The sequence below is a fragment of the Gorilla gorilla genome, chromosome 1, assembly GCF_029281585.2.
Source record: "Gorilla gorilla gorilla isolate KB3781 chromosome 1, NHGRI_mGorGor1-v2.1_pri, whole genome shotgun sequence".
Lineage (NCBI taxonomy): Eukaryota > Metazoa > Chordata > Mammalia > Primates > Hominidae > Gorilla > Gorilla gorilla.
The window spans coordinates 103,041,050-103,056,452 of record NC_073224.2 but is presented as its reverse complement, the minus strand read 5'-3'; the positions used below and the strand labels follow the sequence as shown (position 1 = coordinate 103,056,452).

The 15,403-nt window shown below is 49.6% G+C and overlaps 1 protein-coding gene across 2 annotated transcripts in view; it reads left to right on the top strand.

The window, feature by feature from the left end:
- INTS3 (integrator complex subunit 3) overlaps positions 1-15,403 on the top strand; it is a 45,031-nt gene that overhangs the window by 26,903 nt on the left and 2,725 nt on the right. For both annotated transcript variants that reach the window (XM_004026758.5, XM_019022935.4), the window contains exons 10-25: positions 1,635-1,826; positions 3,593-3,680; positions 4,364-4,443; positions 4,880-4,971; positions 5,623-5,729; positions 6,787-6,906; positions 7,292-7,421; positions 7,891-7,945; positions 8,177-8,280; positions 8,749-8,793; positions 9,003-9,122; positions 11,732-11,885; positions 12,951-13,019; positions 13,833-13,908; positions 14,265-14,378; positions 14,752-14,800. In XM_004026758.5, coding sequence (XP_004026807.1) covers positions 1,635-1,826; positions 3,593-3,680; positions 4,364-4,443; positions 4,880-4,971; positions 5,623-5,729; positions 6,787-6,906; positions 7,292-7,421; positions 7,891-7,945; positions 8,177-8,280; positions 8,749-8,793; positions 9,003-9,122; positions 11,732-11,885; positions 12,951-13,019; positions 13,833-13,908; positions 14,265-14,378; positions 14,752-14,800 — 1,595 coding nt within the window. The remainder of the gene's footprint in view (positions 1-1,634; positions 1,827-3,592; positions 3,681-4,363; positions 4,444-4,879; positions 4,972-5,622; positions 5,730-6,786; positions 6,907-7,291; positions 7,422-7,890; positions 7,946-8,176; positions 8,281-8,748; positions 8,794-9,002; positions 9,123-11,731; positions 11,886-12,950; positions 13,020-13,832; positions 13,909-14,264; positions 14,379-14,751; positions 14,801-15,403) is intronic.

Sequence of the window (15,403 nt, the reverse complement as noted above, 5' to 3'; positions counted from 1 at the left end):
GCTGAGGCAGGAGAATCACTTGAACCCAGGAGGCAGAGGTTGCGGTAAGCCAAGATCGCGCCACTGCACTCCAGCCTGGGCAACAGAGTGAAACGCTGTCTCAAAAAATATATATATATTAAGTTAGTTAAAATGAGTTAAAATTAAAAATTCACAGCTGGGCGCTGTGGCTCACATCTACAATCCCAGCACTTTGGGAGGCTGAGGCTGGTGGGAACACTTGAGGTCAGGAGTTCAAGACTAGCTGGGCAACATGATGAAACCGTGTCTCTACAAAAAATACAAAAATTAGCTGGGTGTGGTGGTAGCTACTCAGGAGGCTGAGGCAGGAGAATCACTTGAACCCAGACGCAGGAGGCAGAGGTTACAGTGAGCTGAGATCGTGCCACTGCACTCCAGCCTGGGCAACAGAATGAGATTCCATCTCAAACAACAACAAAAAAATTCAGAGCCTGGTGCAGTGGCATGTGCCTGTAATCCCAGCTTCTCAGGAGGGTGTGGTGGGAGGATTGCTTGAACCCAGGAGTTAGAGACCAGCCTGGGCTCAAGCAATCCTCCCATCAATGAGACCCTGTCTCTTAAAAAATAATAATTGGGGCCAAGTGCGGTGGCTCACGCCTGTAATCTCAGTACTTTGGGAGGCCAAGGCGGGTGGATCACTTGAGAGCAGGAGTTCGAGACCAGCCTGACCAACATGGTGAAACCCCGTCTCTACTAAAAATACAAAAATTAGCCAGGCATGGTGGCATGTGCCTGTAATCCCAACTACTTGGGAGGCTGAGGCAGGAGAATCGCTTGAACCTGGGAGACAGAGGTCGTAGTGAACTGAGATTGCACCATTGCACTCCAGCCTGGGCAACAAGAGTGAAACTCTGTCTCAAAAAAAATAAAATAAATAATAACTCGATATCTCAGTTACAATAGCTGCATTTCACATGCATAATAGCAACCATCATTGCCGAAAGTTCTGTTGGATGGTGTTGGTCTGGAAGTATCTTTTTGTTTGTTTTTTTACCTTTTTGCTTTATCTTGGTTGATTTCTTCTGACAGTTGGGGGAATATAAGAAGAGGGAAACCAGATCCTTTTCCTTATTTAGTGTTACTATTTGTGATCACTTAGGGTCTGTTTGAGGAAAAACTTTCCACAAGAAGGTTTGGAGAGTCTAGGCTTTGGATAATGGTCCTGCTAGGTCAGCACCAGGAAATTCTCAGTTGATGTTGAGTGGTGAACAGACCCAGCTCTTACTCTTGAAGAACATTTCTTGCTGTTCACAAGTGGCTCAAGAAAATGAGAAAAGGTTATACTTCTGACTGGAGAGTCAGTGACCAGTACAAGGAGTAAAGAGCCAAAAACTGGACTGAAGTTGCAGTTGGGGGTAAATGTAGCCTGAGGTCAGTGGCAAGAATGACTGTAACATTAGAATGCAGGGCAAGCTAGAAATTTTCAGCATTTTTTTTTTAATCAAGAAGTTCTCCTAAAGGAGGGGAGACTTACGAGACAGTATGAGCTAATGAATGAATTGTGGAGAAATAGAGGTCTAGGGCAAACCTAGAGTTAAGTGGTGCTCGTTTTCCTCTGGCCAAGGACCCCACACTGTCTTCTAAGTTCTTTTTGTTGCTTCCCCTTTCCCCAGGTGCGATTTGGTCAACAAAAGCGATACCAAGATTGGTTCCAGCGCCAGTACCTGTCAACTCCAGATAGTCAGTCTCTGCGCTGTGACCTCATTCGCTACATCTGTGGGGTAGTCCACCCTTCTAATGAAGTACTGAGTTCAGATATCTTGCCCCGGTGGGCCATCATTGGTTGGCTCCTGACAACGTGCACGGTGAGGGCAAAAGATACTGGGTGGTGAGGGGTGCCTCTTCCATGGTGTTCCCATATTTCCATTCTTCTTCCTGACTCCAGGGCCACTTGACCCCTAAGGGCCCTTCTTTCACTCTGGTCTTCCAGAGTGTCTCAGCCTTCACTTCCCTTTGTGTCTCTAGAAATTTACTTACACTCATTATTTTCCATCTGGGTTTGAGATTTAACAGGTTCATCTCCCCCATTACTGCCAACCCCCAAAAGCCTGGGTTTCTGGAGCGTCCCTGCCTTTTTCATTTTTGCTTCCAGAAACCATATACAGCTATTCCTCTGAACTGTTTCTTTCTCAGATTCAGAGCTTGCACTCTTTAGACCCTCACCACCATGCCTTTTTGGCATCAGCTTTGTCTACTTCCCTTCTGTAAATGCAGCGAATCTGCAGTGGAGGCATTTCCTTTCAAATGTTTTCCTCTCTGTGCCTAGGGTGGGAAACTATCCATTCTCTGGCATCTGGCTGCCCCCTGACCTCTTCCAACAGGGTTCCTCCTCCCCCATTTGACTGGGTCCTTGGAATGTGCTGATTCAGATATGACAACAGGCTATTCCTGGAGGGGTGGGGGTCTCTTCTTCAGAAATGTGCCTGGAGAGCCCAGAAAGGCAGCCAAGGGGTGCTAGTCTGACTGTTGCCTCAGCTCAGGGGTGATGAGTGCACTTCTGAGTCCAAGCATTGTCCCCTATGGGAATCAGAGATATGAACTGCTGGATGTATCAAGAACCCAGGCCTGCCGAGCATGGTGGCTCACACCTGTAATCCCAGCACTTTGGGAGGTTGAGGTGGGCAGATTGCTTGAGCTCAGGAGTTTGAGACCAGCCTGGGCAACATGGCAAGACCCCCATCTCTACAAAAAAATACAAAAATTAGCCAAGTGTGTTGGTGTGCGGCTGTAGTCCCAGGCTGAGGTGATAGGACCGCTTGAGCCTGGGAGGTAGAGGTTGCAGTGAGCTGAGATCCTGCCACTGCACTCCAGCCTGGGTGACAGAGTCAGACCCTGTCTCAACAACAAAAAGAAAAGAACCCAGGCCTGGCCAGGCATGGTGGCTCTCACCTATAATCCCAACACTTTGGGAGGCTGAGGCGGGAGGATCACTTGAGCCCAGGAGTTCAAGACCAGCCTGGGCAATATGGCAAAACCCATCTCTACCAAAACAAAACAAAACAAAACATAAAGCCAGGCATGGTGGTGTGCTCCTGTAGTCCCAGCTACCCAGGAGGCTGAGGTTGGGAGGATCACCCGAGCCTAAGAGGTCAAGGCTGCAGTAAGCCGTGATCATGCCACTGTGCTCCAGCCTGGGTGATATGGCAAGACCCTCATCTCTACAAAAAAATAGAAAAATGAGCCAGGTGAGGTGGTGCGTGCCTGTAGTCCCAGGCTGAGGTGAGAGGATCTCTTGAGCCTGGGCGGTGGAGGTTGCAGTGAGCTGAGATCATGCCACTGCACTACAGCCTGGGCAACAGAGCAAGACCCTGTCTGGGAAAAAAAAAAAAGGTTGGAGGGGTACCTGGCCCAATCCCTGTCCTCTGTCCTCTGTCCTCTTGGTTAAGACCATAAGACCACAGAGTATTCACTCATACACAACACAAGGGGGTGAGCATTTCACCGTGTTTCACTAGGAACTGAATTTCATAGATGAAACAGCCAAGTGGGGCCTGGAATCTGTCTTGGGACTCTGAAATGGAGGGGGGTGATTGATGAAACTAGCCCTCTGTTTCTCCCCTCTCTTTTCCAGTCAAATGTCGCTGCCTCCAATGCCAAGCTGGCTCTGTTTTATGACTGGCTGTTCTTTAGTCCAGACAAGGATAGCATTATGAACATAGGTATGTGACCAAGACCAGGCGGCTCCACTTCCCCACCCCCCTAAGCCCCCACTGCCTTCCTTAGTGATAGCAGTCATAAATCTCAGGGTACCGTGGAGTGGAGGCAGTTTATCTGGGAACAGCTCTGTTGTTCCTCATCAGTTTTCCCTTGACCTAGAAAGAAAATTGCTTTGATAAGGCTAAGCCATCACTGTACCTCCTCCCCACAGTCTGATGCATGGTCTTCAGGAGGGGAGGGCATGGGCAAAGGAAAAGGCTGTACCATGTCCTGCTTCTCCTCACCTATTACTTCCCTTCTCCAAGCTGAATGCTGGGAACAAGAAGGGAAATGAGGGCTACAAGCTGTTTCGGGGCCTGTCTGCTCTTGGGTCTGCTCAGTGGAAATGGGAATAGACATAGCACTTCCCAGAGCCATTCATGTATATTGACATCCCCATTTTATGGAGATAGAAACAGACTGACTTTAGCCTGGCGTGGTGGCACACACCTGTAATTCCAGCTGCTGGGGAGGTTGAGGCATGAGATTCGCTTGAACCTGGGAGGCGGAGGCTTCAGTGAGCTGAGATCGTACCACTTGCACTCCAGCCTGGGTGACAGAGCAAGACTCTGTCTCAAAAAAAAAAAAAAAAAAAAGAGAGAGAGACTGACTGATGTGAGGGGCTCTTTAATTTCACATCCTCCAGAACCAGCCATCCTGGTCATGCACCACTCCATGAAGCCCCACCCAGCCATCACTGCCACACTCCTGGACTTCATGTGCCGCGTAAGTGTTAGAGCTCTCTTTTCTCCCCATGCCTGGATGAGCAGAATTCAGTGTATCTCCCCTAATCTCCCAGTGAATGGGTCTTCTCGGTATGCCTTGACTGAGAGCAGAAATGGTCATGGGTCCTATCCCCCAAGTTAATAAATGCTTCCCTTCCATATTCCACTGTCTGCACTTGGATCTTCCCATTTTCTGTGGGGTTTCTCAGTCACAAGGATGGTGACTCAAGGTAGAATCTGGTTTCCTTGGGGAGCAGCCAGGTCCAGTAAGAATTTCTCATTTGAGTGGCCTGGAGTGGTCAGGAAGTCCAGTTCTCTCTGCAGCCATACTCCCCAGTGTCCCCTGATCAAAACCAAAGCAGCTTTTCAGATCTAATTCAGCGGAAGCCTCTGGATGGAGTCCTGTGCTCATTTTTCCCCTCCTTCTTCACTTCCAGATCATCCCCAACTTCTATCCACCATTGGAGGGCCACGTGCGGCAGGGTGTCTTTTCCTCCCTCAACCACATTGTGGAGAAACGGGTCTTGGCGTAAGGAATTTGGTGGGGGAAGGAGGTTGTTTTCCCATTTTTAATTAGGTCCAGGTATATCCAAATGTTGCCATAGCACTGCTGGCCCTTTTCTCTGACAGGTGTAAAAAGTATTGGCTCTACCTCAGACTGCTGGGCATATGTCTTCTTGGCTCTTAGAGGAATTTCTCTCCTGCCATCGTATTACAAAGGTCTTCAAATGCCTTCATGTTCCCTGTTGACCCCCTTCAGGGATCTGAGTATGGTCCAGTTAGACTGATTGTGCTTAGACCTATCTCAACTCCATGTTGAGTTAGAAATGAGAAGCTCTGGCCAGACACAGTGGCTCATGCCTGTAATCCCAGCACTTTGGGAGGCCAAGGTGGGCAGATCACCTGAGGTTAGGAATTTGAGACCTGCCTGGCCAACATGGCAAAACCCGTGTCTACTAAAAATACAAAAATTAGCCAGGTGTGATGGTGCACACCTGTAATCCTAGCTACTTGAGAGGCTGAGGCACAAGAATCACTTGAATCCGGGAGGTGGAGGTTGCAGTGAGCCGAGATTGTGCCACTGCACTCCAGCCTAGGTGATGAGAGTGACACTCTGTCTCAAAAAAAAATAAAAATAAGAGAAGCTCTGATATTGACCTTCATCATGTTCCCCATTTAGACACCTAGCTCCCCTGTTTGACAACCCTAAGTTGGATAAGGAGCTGCGGGCAATGCTGAGGGAGAAGTTTCCTGAGTTCTGCAGCTCACCCTCCCCACCTGTGGAAGGTATGAGGCCCGCCCATTCCATCACCTGTGTCAAAAGAGGGGCAAGACAACCAGGCCTTCAGGCCAGAGCCCCTTTCAGGATGTCCCACACAGTTCTCCACTTCCGTGACACTGTCCATCACAGTTTTTCCTTCCTCAGTTTATCTTTTTTATTCATTTTTGTGTTGTCTGTCTTGATTCTCTTGCTTTATCTAATCTTATTTGACTTGCTCATCTTTCTTGTTCTCTTAACTCTTTTCTCCTAGTAACTCCTGCTCAGTAGTTAGAAGGCTTTCATGTAATATTTACAATATTTATCTCACTTTAACTTGCCCATCTCTTCTCTCTTCCTAGCTCTAGGCCCTGGCCTCTGATGACAGTTTGTCATGTTGGGCCTCAAACCTTACTGTCAATACAACTGCCATCTCCTTACCACACATACACACTTTGTTTTGGGATAAGGGTCTAAGTCAAGTAGTATTTTCCAACTTGGTTTTAAATTAAAGAGCACTTGGAGGCTGGGCATGGTGGCTCATGCCTGTAATCCCAGTACTTTGGGAGGCTGAGGCGGGTGGATCACTTGAGGTCAGGAGTTCAAGACCAGCCTGGCCAACATCATGAAACTCCGTCTCTACTAAAATACAAAAAAAATTTGTATTTGGCGGGCACCTGTAGTCCCAGCTACTCAGAAGGCTGAGACATGAGAATTACGTGAACCTGGGAGGGGGAGGTTGCAGTGAGCCAAGATGGCGCCACTGCACTCCAGCCTAGGCGACAAGAGTGAGACTAGCACTTCGGACTGTCCCTGATCTTACTCTAGTTACCAATCCTAATGAGCTGAGCATAGAGGAGTCATGTCCTGTGTTCCTCTTATTCCTGGCAACATCCCTCTGCAGGTCATGGAGGGTTGTGAGGACAAGAGGTTTGTCAAGAGGTTTGTCCTCCCAGGGTCAGTATTCCATTTAGATGATAAACTCCTTATTCTCTCACTTGCCCTCCATTCTCCCTTCCTAGAAGCATGGGGTATGTTAGAGGACCCAGGAGGCCATTAAATGCCTTATCTTTTTTTACTCCCAAGTCAAAATTGAGGAGCCAGTTTCCATGGAGATGGACAACCATATGTCGGATAAGGATGAGAGTTGCTATGACAATGCAGAGGCAGCCTTCAGTGACGATGAAGAGGATCTCAACAGCAAAGGTGAGGCCATCAGCAAGGGCTAGTTCAGGGTTGTGTCAGCCCTGAGAGGACCAGTTCCCAGAAGCAGCCTCTCTGTACTCTTCCTGTCACCCTTATTCCTGTGAGTTAAAGTTTTGTTCACAGGGTGTCTGGATGAGACTCCAGAATGCAGAGCCCTGTACTTAACACTCAAGGCAGGAAGGAAAAAAGAAGTGGTTCCTGCCCTTGTTTGCTTGTAAGAGCTAGTACATGTGCACAGTCAGGGAGATGCTTCAGGCACTCACACAGCATTGAGGAAACAGGTGCACACTTAGGGCATGTGAGGAAGAGGATAAGTCGTTGAGGGGACTGTCTCTGTTGCTGGCATCTGGGCAAACTGACTTCTTTCCCAAATCACTCCCTTTAGGAAAGAAGAGGGAGTTTCGCTTCCACCCTATCAAGGAGACAGTTGTGGAGGAGCCAGTTGATATCACCCCTTACCTTGACCAGTTGGATGAGTCCCTGAGGGACAAAGTACTCCAGCTACAGAAGGGGAGGTGGGTACAGACCTTGTTCTCAACTTCAGGAGGTTCAGCCCCAGGCTCTCTACCTGGTGCATAATGGGTATAGCAGGAGATGGGGGTTGGAGGCAAACATGATAGGAGTGTGTGGAGAGGTAGCTGAAGCTTCATGAGGGAGTTCTTCTGCAATTTACGTTAGGGAGTATGAGCTGGGAGTGGGGCAGCCTCATTCCGTAACACCTTGAGTTCCCATTCTGCAGATTCTTGGGAGAAGAACCTCTGAGAACCAAGGCAGGATTGGTGGGGATTTTCCTTTTCTTTGGGCCTCTGCCCAGAGAGCAGCCAATTCTGCCCTAAAGCCTCCCCATCCAAGCTGGGATTTTACACAGAGCTCCTTTGTTTTGTCTCTGTGCATGTGAGTGTGCTTGTGCACTGTTCTGGGTGTGTGTCCTGCCCTCTGCTATCATTTATGTCCCTGGGATTTCCTCTCATTTCTGTCCTGCAGTGATACGGAGGCCCAGTGTGAGGTCATGCAGGAAATTGTGGACCAGGTCCTGGAGGTGAGGAGGAACCCAACCCCTTAGGGAGGAAGCAGCCTAGCCTGCTTAGCTTACACGTCTCCCAGGGAAGACAACTCACTTTTTCCCTCCCCTAGATGAGTCCCTCTTATAGTGGGGAGGGGAGCTTGCTGATCCTGGAGGTGGAAGCAGATGAGTTCCAAGACTGGGATCGTGGGGGCAGGAGGGCTTGGGTGTAGGTAGTGACTCTCCCTCCCTTGTCTCATCACCCAGGAAGACTTTGACTCGGAGCAGCTGTCTGTCCTTGCTTCCTGCCTACAGGAGCTCTTCAAGGCCCACTTTCGAGGGGAGGTCCTGCCTGAGGAGATTACTGAGGAGTAAGGCTGATTTTCCCTCACTCCAGAGCCTCAGCAGCCAGAGGGTGCTCTTACAGCCTGAGTCCAAGAGACCCCTTACTGTAGACTTGAGAAAAATCTGTTCACTTGGTGTTTTTATTCTCACATGTACCAACTCATTTAAACAAGAGCTTATTTTTACCTGCTGAACACCGTGAGTACTGGGGAGGTTGACACCTCCTCATGCTTCCAGCCCTTGCTGCTGGGCCCAGTAACTCTAATCTGCTGAATTAGGTGTGATTGGACCTTGGCCTGGAGCCTGTCTCCAAAGGGCAAGAGCGTGGTCCCATGTTAGGAACCTGTTTTCTCTGTTACCAAGCCTGCGGAGCAGCAGGAAGTTTGCCTTTTGGGTAGGGAAGGAGCAGGCTGGCGTCTAGCCTCCAGCTGGTCCTCCATATGTGCCAGCAGCCCCCCTCACATGGATTCTCAAATATAACCCTCTTCTTGTAGGTCCCTGGAGGAGTCTGTAGGAAAGCCTCTGTACCTAATATTTAGGTAAGCACGCAGCTATAGGAGATACTGTTCTACCCTCCATCCTCCCTGACAGCACACACATGTGCTCCTGTCCTGGGGTAATGGGACTCGCTTTCCAGGGAGGAGGACATATGCTGTGGGCACAGACAGCCCATGCCACCTGAGAAACTCCATGGGAGAGTCTGCCCTGGGTAAAGTTCTGTTCCTCTCCTCCCATGCCCCACCTCCAGGAACCTATGTCAGATGCAGGAAGACAACAGCAGCTTCTCTCTACTTCTAGACCTTCTCTCCGAGCTATATCAGAAGCAGCCCAAGATTGGCTACCACCTGCTCTACTACCTGAGGGCCAGGTGGGTATGGTCCCCATGTTTCAAATGGTGTCAGGACACATCCTGGAGAGCCTCTCTTCCACACACTGACTCCCCAACCCTGGACTGTCATCACCAGGGCCTTCTTTGTGGGTCTGTTTGGTTGAGTTGGTTTGTTTTTAAGAGACAGCATCTCACTCTGTCACCTGATGACACTGCGGCTCAGTGCATGTCACTCACTGCAGCTTCAAACTCCTGGGCTCAAGCCATCCTCCCCGCTCAGCATCCTGAGTAGCTGGGACTACACAGGCATGCACTACCATGCCCAGATAATTTTTTAAAATTTTTTTGTAGAGACAGGGTCTTACTTTGTTGCCCAGGATGGTCTCAAACTCCTGGGCTCAAGTGATGGTCCTGCTTCAGCCTCCTGAGTAGCTAGGATTACATACAGGCATGCGCCACCACGCCCAGTTATTGGTTTTGGGTTTTTTTTTTCCCCCTACTCTCAAGCCTTGTGTACTCCTAAGGCTTTTTTTTAATTTAAATTTTTTTTTATTTATTTTTTGAGACAGGGTCTCACTCAGTCACCCAGGCTGGAGTACAGTGGTACAATCTCAGCTCACTGCAACTTCCACCTCCTGGGTTCAAGCAATTCTCCCACCTCAGCTTCCCAAGTAGCTAGGACTACAGGCACCCACCACCACGCCCAGCTAAGTTTTGTATTTTTAGTAGAGACAGGGTTTCTCTGTGTTGGTCAGGCTGGTCTCGAACTCCCGACCTCAGGTGATCCACCCACCTTGGCCTCCCAAAGTGCTGGGATTACAGGTGTGAGCCACTGTGCCCGGCCTCAATAATTTTTTAGTATATTCACAAAGTTATACAACTATAACTACTGTCTGATTTAGAAAGAACATTTTTATCACCCCAAAAAGAAATCTCATACTCATTAGCAATCACTTTGCCATTTTCTCCCCTTCACTCAGCTCTTGGCAACCACTGATCTGCTTTCTGCCTCTATGGATTATTTTGGACATTTTCAGATAAATGGAATCAAACCGTATGTGATCTTTTGTGACTTGCTTTTTTCTTTTTCTTTTTTTTTTTTTTTTTTTTGAGACAGAGTCTCGCTGTGTCGCCCAGGCTGGAGTACAGTGGTGCGATCTTGGCTCACTGCAACCTCCGCTTCCCAGGTTCAAGCGATTCTCCTGCCTCAGCCTCCCGAGTAGCTGGGATTACAGGCACAGATCTTCACACCCAGCTAATTTTTGTTTTGTTTATTTGTTTGTTTTGAGATGGATTCTTGCTCTGGCACCCAGGCTGGAGTACAGTGGTATGATCGCAGCTCATTGCAACCTCCGCCTCCTGGGTTCAAGCAATTCTCCTGCCTTAGCCTCCCGAGTAGCTGGGACTACAGGTGCACGCCACCACATCCAGTTAATTTTTGTATTTTTTTGTAGAGATGGGGTTTCACTGTGTTGGCCAGGCTGGTCTCGAACTCCTGACCTCAGGTGATCTGCCCACCTCGGCCTCTCAAAGTGCTGGGATTATAGACGTGAGCCACTGGGCCCAGCCATTTGTATATTTTCTTTGGAGAAATATCTATTCAAAAATTTTCCTATTTTTAATTGAGTTATTTGTCTTTTTATTATTGACTTTTAAGATTTTTTTTTTTTTTTTTTTTTTTTGAGGCAGAGTCTTGCTCTGCTGCCCAGACTGGAGTGCAGTGGCGCGAGCTCCACTCACTGCAACCTCCGCATACTAGGTTCCAGCGATTCTCCTGCCTCAGCCTGCTGAGTAGCTGAAATTACAGGCACACACCACCATGCCCGGCTAACTTTTTGTGTGTGTATTTTTAGTAGAGACAGGGTTTCACCCTGTTGGTCAGGCTGGTTGGCCAGGCTGGTCTTGAACTTCTGACCTCAGGTGATCCACCCTTCTCTGCCTCCCAAAGCGCTGGGATTACAGGCATGAGCCACCATACCCGGCCAACTTTTAAGAATCTTTTTAAGATTTTGTTGCATACCAAAAGTGTTCTTTATATATTCTGGATGCAAGTCTCAGACATAATGATTTGCAAATATTTTTTCTTCCATTCTGCGAGTTTTAACTTTTTTGATAGCATCTTTTGAACAAAAAGTGCTAACTTTTTATGAAGCTAAATTTGTCTGTTTTTTTCTTTTACCACTTGTGTTTTTGTTGTCATGAAGATTTACTCCTGTTTTCTCTTCTACAAGTTGTGTGGCTTTAATTGTTACATTTAGGCCTACAAGCCATTTTGAGCTAAGTTTGTATATGCTGTGAGGTGTCACTGCCCTCATGGTTAGAGCCCAGAAAGCAAGAGAGAAAGCCTTCTCCAGCCTGACCTGAGCCTTCCCTCTTCTGTTCCTGACTCTCATCCGGCAGTAGCTTCACTCACTGATCGTGGTTGGAGCCCTTTTGAGCTCTGGGGAAGGATGGACAGAAAGAAGAGTATCCCCTGGTTCCCCTGAGTTATCAAGCCCCTGTGGGAGGCAGTTGGGAGGGACATGAGGCAGATTAGCACAGGGCATCTGGAGCCAGCAAAGCAGTTTTAGAGCGGGAGCCTGCTTCGGGGATGCTTGAAGGTGGGCACTGGGGTCAGGCTGCTGGCTCAGGCCCAGCTGGTCTTGCAGCAAAGCCGCCGCAGGGAAAATGAACCTGTACGAGTCATTTGCCCAGGCTACCCAGCTGGGCGATCTGCACACCTGCCTGATGATGGACATGAAGGCCTGCCAGGAGGACGATGTGCGGCTCCTGTGCCACCTCACGCCCTCCATCTACACAGAGGTCAGTGCCTGCATCTGTATCTGTGCCGGGGGGCTCACAGGAACACACCTCAGTGAACACTCTGAGTACACACAACCCTGAACCCTCTTTTGTTCATCCCCACTAACCTAGGTGGGCCATTGCTTCCCACACTCCCAGCTGTCCCCTCCTTCCACTTCTCTTTATTAGTGGTTGAAACATTTCTAAAACTCCCTGAATTCCTATACTTCGGTGTAACTGATGTGCGTTGGGGTCTGAGCCTATATACTTGGCTTCTCAGATTGGGCCCCATCATCTGGACCCAGGACAGATCCCACAAACCAGATCCATGTTCATATGTCCCAGGCCCTCTTGTCCTCTGATGGCTCACCCTTGCTTGGATTCTCTCTGATAGTTCCTGATGACCAGGGCTTCTGTAGTGGAGACTCACTTTCATTTCCCCTGGTTCACTCACACTCTAGGAACTGGGACATAACAGGTATCGGCCCTTTCTCCTCTTGGTAGAAGTTCCCAGGAAGAGGGAAATGAGGACCCAGGGCATGACAGGAGGAACTGTGATCTCAGCCGAGTACTGGAGGGAGGAGGGGTGCAGATGCTGGACACAGGGTACTTTCCTCCCCCTTCTCTAGATGAGGCCCTGCCTACCCCACACACCTCCAGACATAAACTCTCTACACCACTTCTTTGGCCAAAGGTCAGCACAGGTTGGACTTCTTTGCTGACAGGGATGCAAATATTTATTCTACCACTGCTCCCACACAGAATCAGCCACCATGGCCAGTCCTCTCAGCTCTGGCTTTATCTCTAGTAGTTCCCCATTCCTTTCTGTACACACATGCTTTGGGAAGTATCAGAGAAAACCCACACCCCTGATGGTGTGCACACATAAATAACAAAACTTGGGGGCTTCAAGTTCTTGAAGTCTTCCAGCATCATAGCTGTTGGATCTCTGTTTAGGGGTTTATTTTAGGGCCTGTGTCTGGCTGACCCAGTCAAACCTTGAGATGTAATAAGGAAGGAGAGTGGGCTATGGGATGAAAGCTGAGGAGCCCACCCAGGACTTTTCCCCTCTCTTTTTCCATTTAGTTTCCAGATGAAACCTTGAGGAGCGGAGAGCTGCTGAACATGATCGTGGCTGTTATTGACTCTGCACAGGTGAACATTGAGCTCTGACCTCCCCAGAAGATCTGGGAGGCAGCATTAGGGACATAGGGCCACTGCTCTCCCTCCAGGCCTGCAGACAGGGAGCCCATGCCTCCCAGGCACCCTCCCTCCTGGCTACAGTGGTGTGCACTTTCAGCCATGGGGCCTGGGAAGGAAAAGTGGAACACAAGCAAGGCAGGCTGAGGTTAGGCCAATCCTGCCTGGAGTTCCCCTTATTCTCCATATTCTTTGGGCACTCCTGTTCCACAGCAAAAGCTGAGGGGGTTATGATTTTAGCTCTCAACTGTCCTTTCCTTTGGCTCGGAATGAAAATGGTCAGACCATTTCTACTTGACCTTTTTACCATGCATAGGTCCCCAAGAGGCTGTGTAGCTTTGCTCGGGTCCTTCTGAGGCCTGCACTGGGATCCCATTTCTCCTCCTCTCCACTTAGTTCTCATTCATAAAAGAGGAAGCTTAGCACCCAAGAATCCTCCTTCCTTTGTCTTTACCCTGCCCAACCTACATCCAGAACCCAGCCTCTCAGGGTCCTTTCCTCCTCAGGCTTAGACCAAGGCTGTAACTATTTTTGCCCAAAATAGTCCTAAGGTTCCCACTCAGGCCTGTGGCTACTTTATCAGCCCCTTCATCCTTCAGAGATGGCAGCATTCGTTGTGTGCCATCTCCTTCCCATTCCTTTAAACTGGGCCTTCACTTCCTCTAATTTTTTTTTTTCCCTTACGAGCCCTCCTGCGTCCCCCTCCATACTAGCTTCCTGGCCCCTTTCAGAGCTGATGGGTTCTGCCTCCTTCCTCCACCTCCTTAGCTCCAGGAGCTGGTCTGCCACGTGATGATGGGTAACCTGGTTATGTTTCGAAAAGACTCAGTTCTCAACATACTCAGTAAGTGATCAAATCTTTACGTGCCTGGGAGAGGAGAGGAGGGCAGGGTGTCAGTCCTGTGTATTTTACACTATCAGGAAAGCTGGTTCTGGGGCTGGGAAGTTAAGGGGAGAGAACTGTACTCCACCCTGGTGCGGTCTGGGGCAGTGTCTTTCTGGATCTGTCCTACCTCTGTAACATCCCTGCTTGGGGTGCTGGTAGTCAGTGGATTGGGGGGTGTGTGTGTGTGTGTGTGTGCACGCGCTGGTAGTCAGTGGACTGGTGTGTGTGTGTGTGTGTGTGTGTGTGTGTGTGTGTGTGTGTGTGTGTGTGTGTTCGTTCGTTCTTGAGAGAGATGTTTCTTTTGTCTCTTCCAGTTCAGAGCCTAGACTGGGAGACCTTTGAGCAGTATTGTGCCTGGCAGCTCTTTCTGGCCCACAATATTCCCCTGGAGACCATAATCCCCATCCTGCAGCACCTCAAATACAAGGGTGAGTAGGCTTTTGGGTAGGGAGCACATCAGATATGACACTTCCTATACAGTTAGGGCAAGGCTAAGGCCTCTAGGCTTCTAGGATGAGCCCAGATCCATTGTCCTCCTTCCCACCAAAGTGCACAAGGGCAGGCTCTCTGTCAGCCACTTTTGTTCTTTAGGTGAGTCCTGTGGGCCCACCATGAGCCAGGCTCTGGGCTGGGGCTCAGGTCGCTCAGGGACTGATAGGAGTGGGGTAGGGGATTCTTCCTGGCTCCTCATCAAAGACTGTCCTTATTCCCTCCAGTGGCTGTTGGGGGATGAGAGAGGTCCCCAGATTCCATCCTGGAATCATACCTTCCCCCTGAACAGCCTCTGCCCTTCCCTCACAGAGCACCCAGAGGCCCTGTCCTGCCTACTGCTTCAACTCCGAAGAGAAAAGTGAGTTCCACCTCTGGGGCTCTTTAGCCCTCAGTTTTAACATCCCAAGAGCTGCTGTGGTCTAAAGGGCTTCTGTCCTGCTCCTTATTGCCATATTTTTTCCTGTCGTTAACATCTGCTTATTCTGCCCTTCCCCCAACGTGACTTACAAATGAGCAGTTCCCCTGGGATCTGGGCTTCCTCTCGACTTTACCCCCCTGCCCACCAGGAGCTGCCCTCGGAGGTGGGGAGGTGGGGACCGGACATCCCTGTTTCCTGCTGCCACAGCAGTTCTAATCCCTGGTGGCTCCTGCTCCCCGCTGCGCCCCCCCCACCGCCCCCACCACCCCATGCTCCTGCTGGCCACCGCACAGCTAATCCAAGAGGAGGGAGGGTCAGGGTAGAGGGGTCACGCACCATCCTCTCCCTCACCCTGTGCAGAGCAGAGCCAGCTGGACCTACTGTGCCTTGACAGGGTGGGGCAGAGAGGGAGAGGGTGGCAGCCCCCTCTTCCCACAAAGCCCTTTAGCAACATCCCCCGATAAATGGGACAGCAGCTGTGTATCTTATCCTTCCTACCTTTCTGCCTTCCTTCCACCCTTTCTGCTCTCTTGCCTGAGAGAC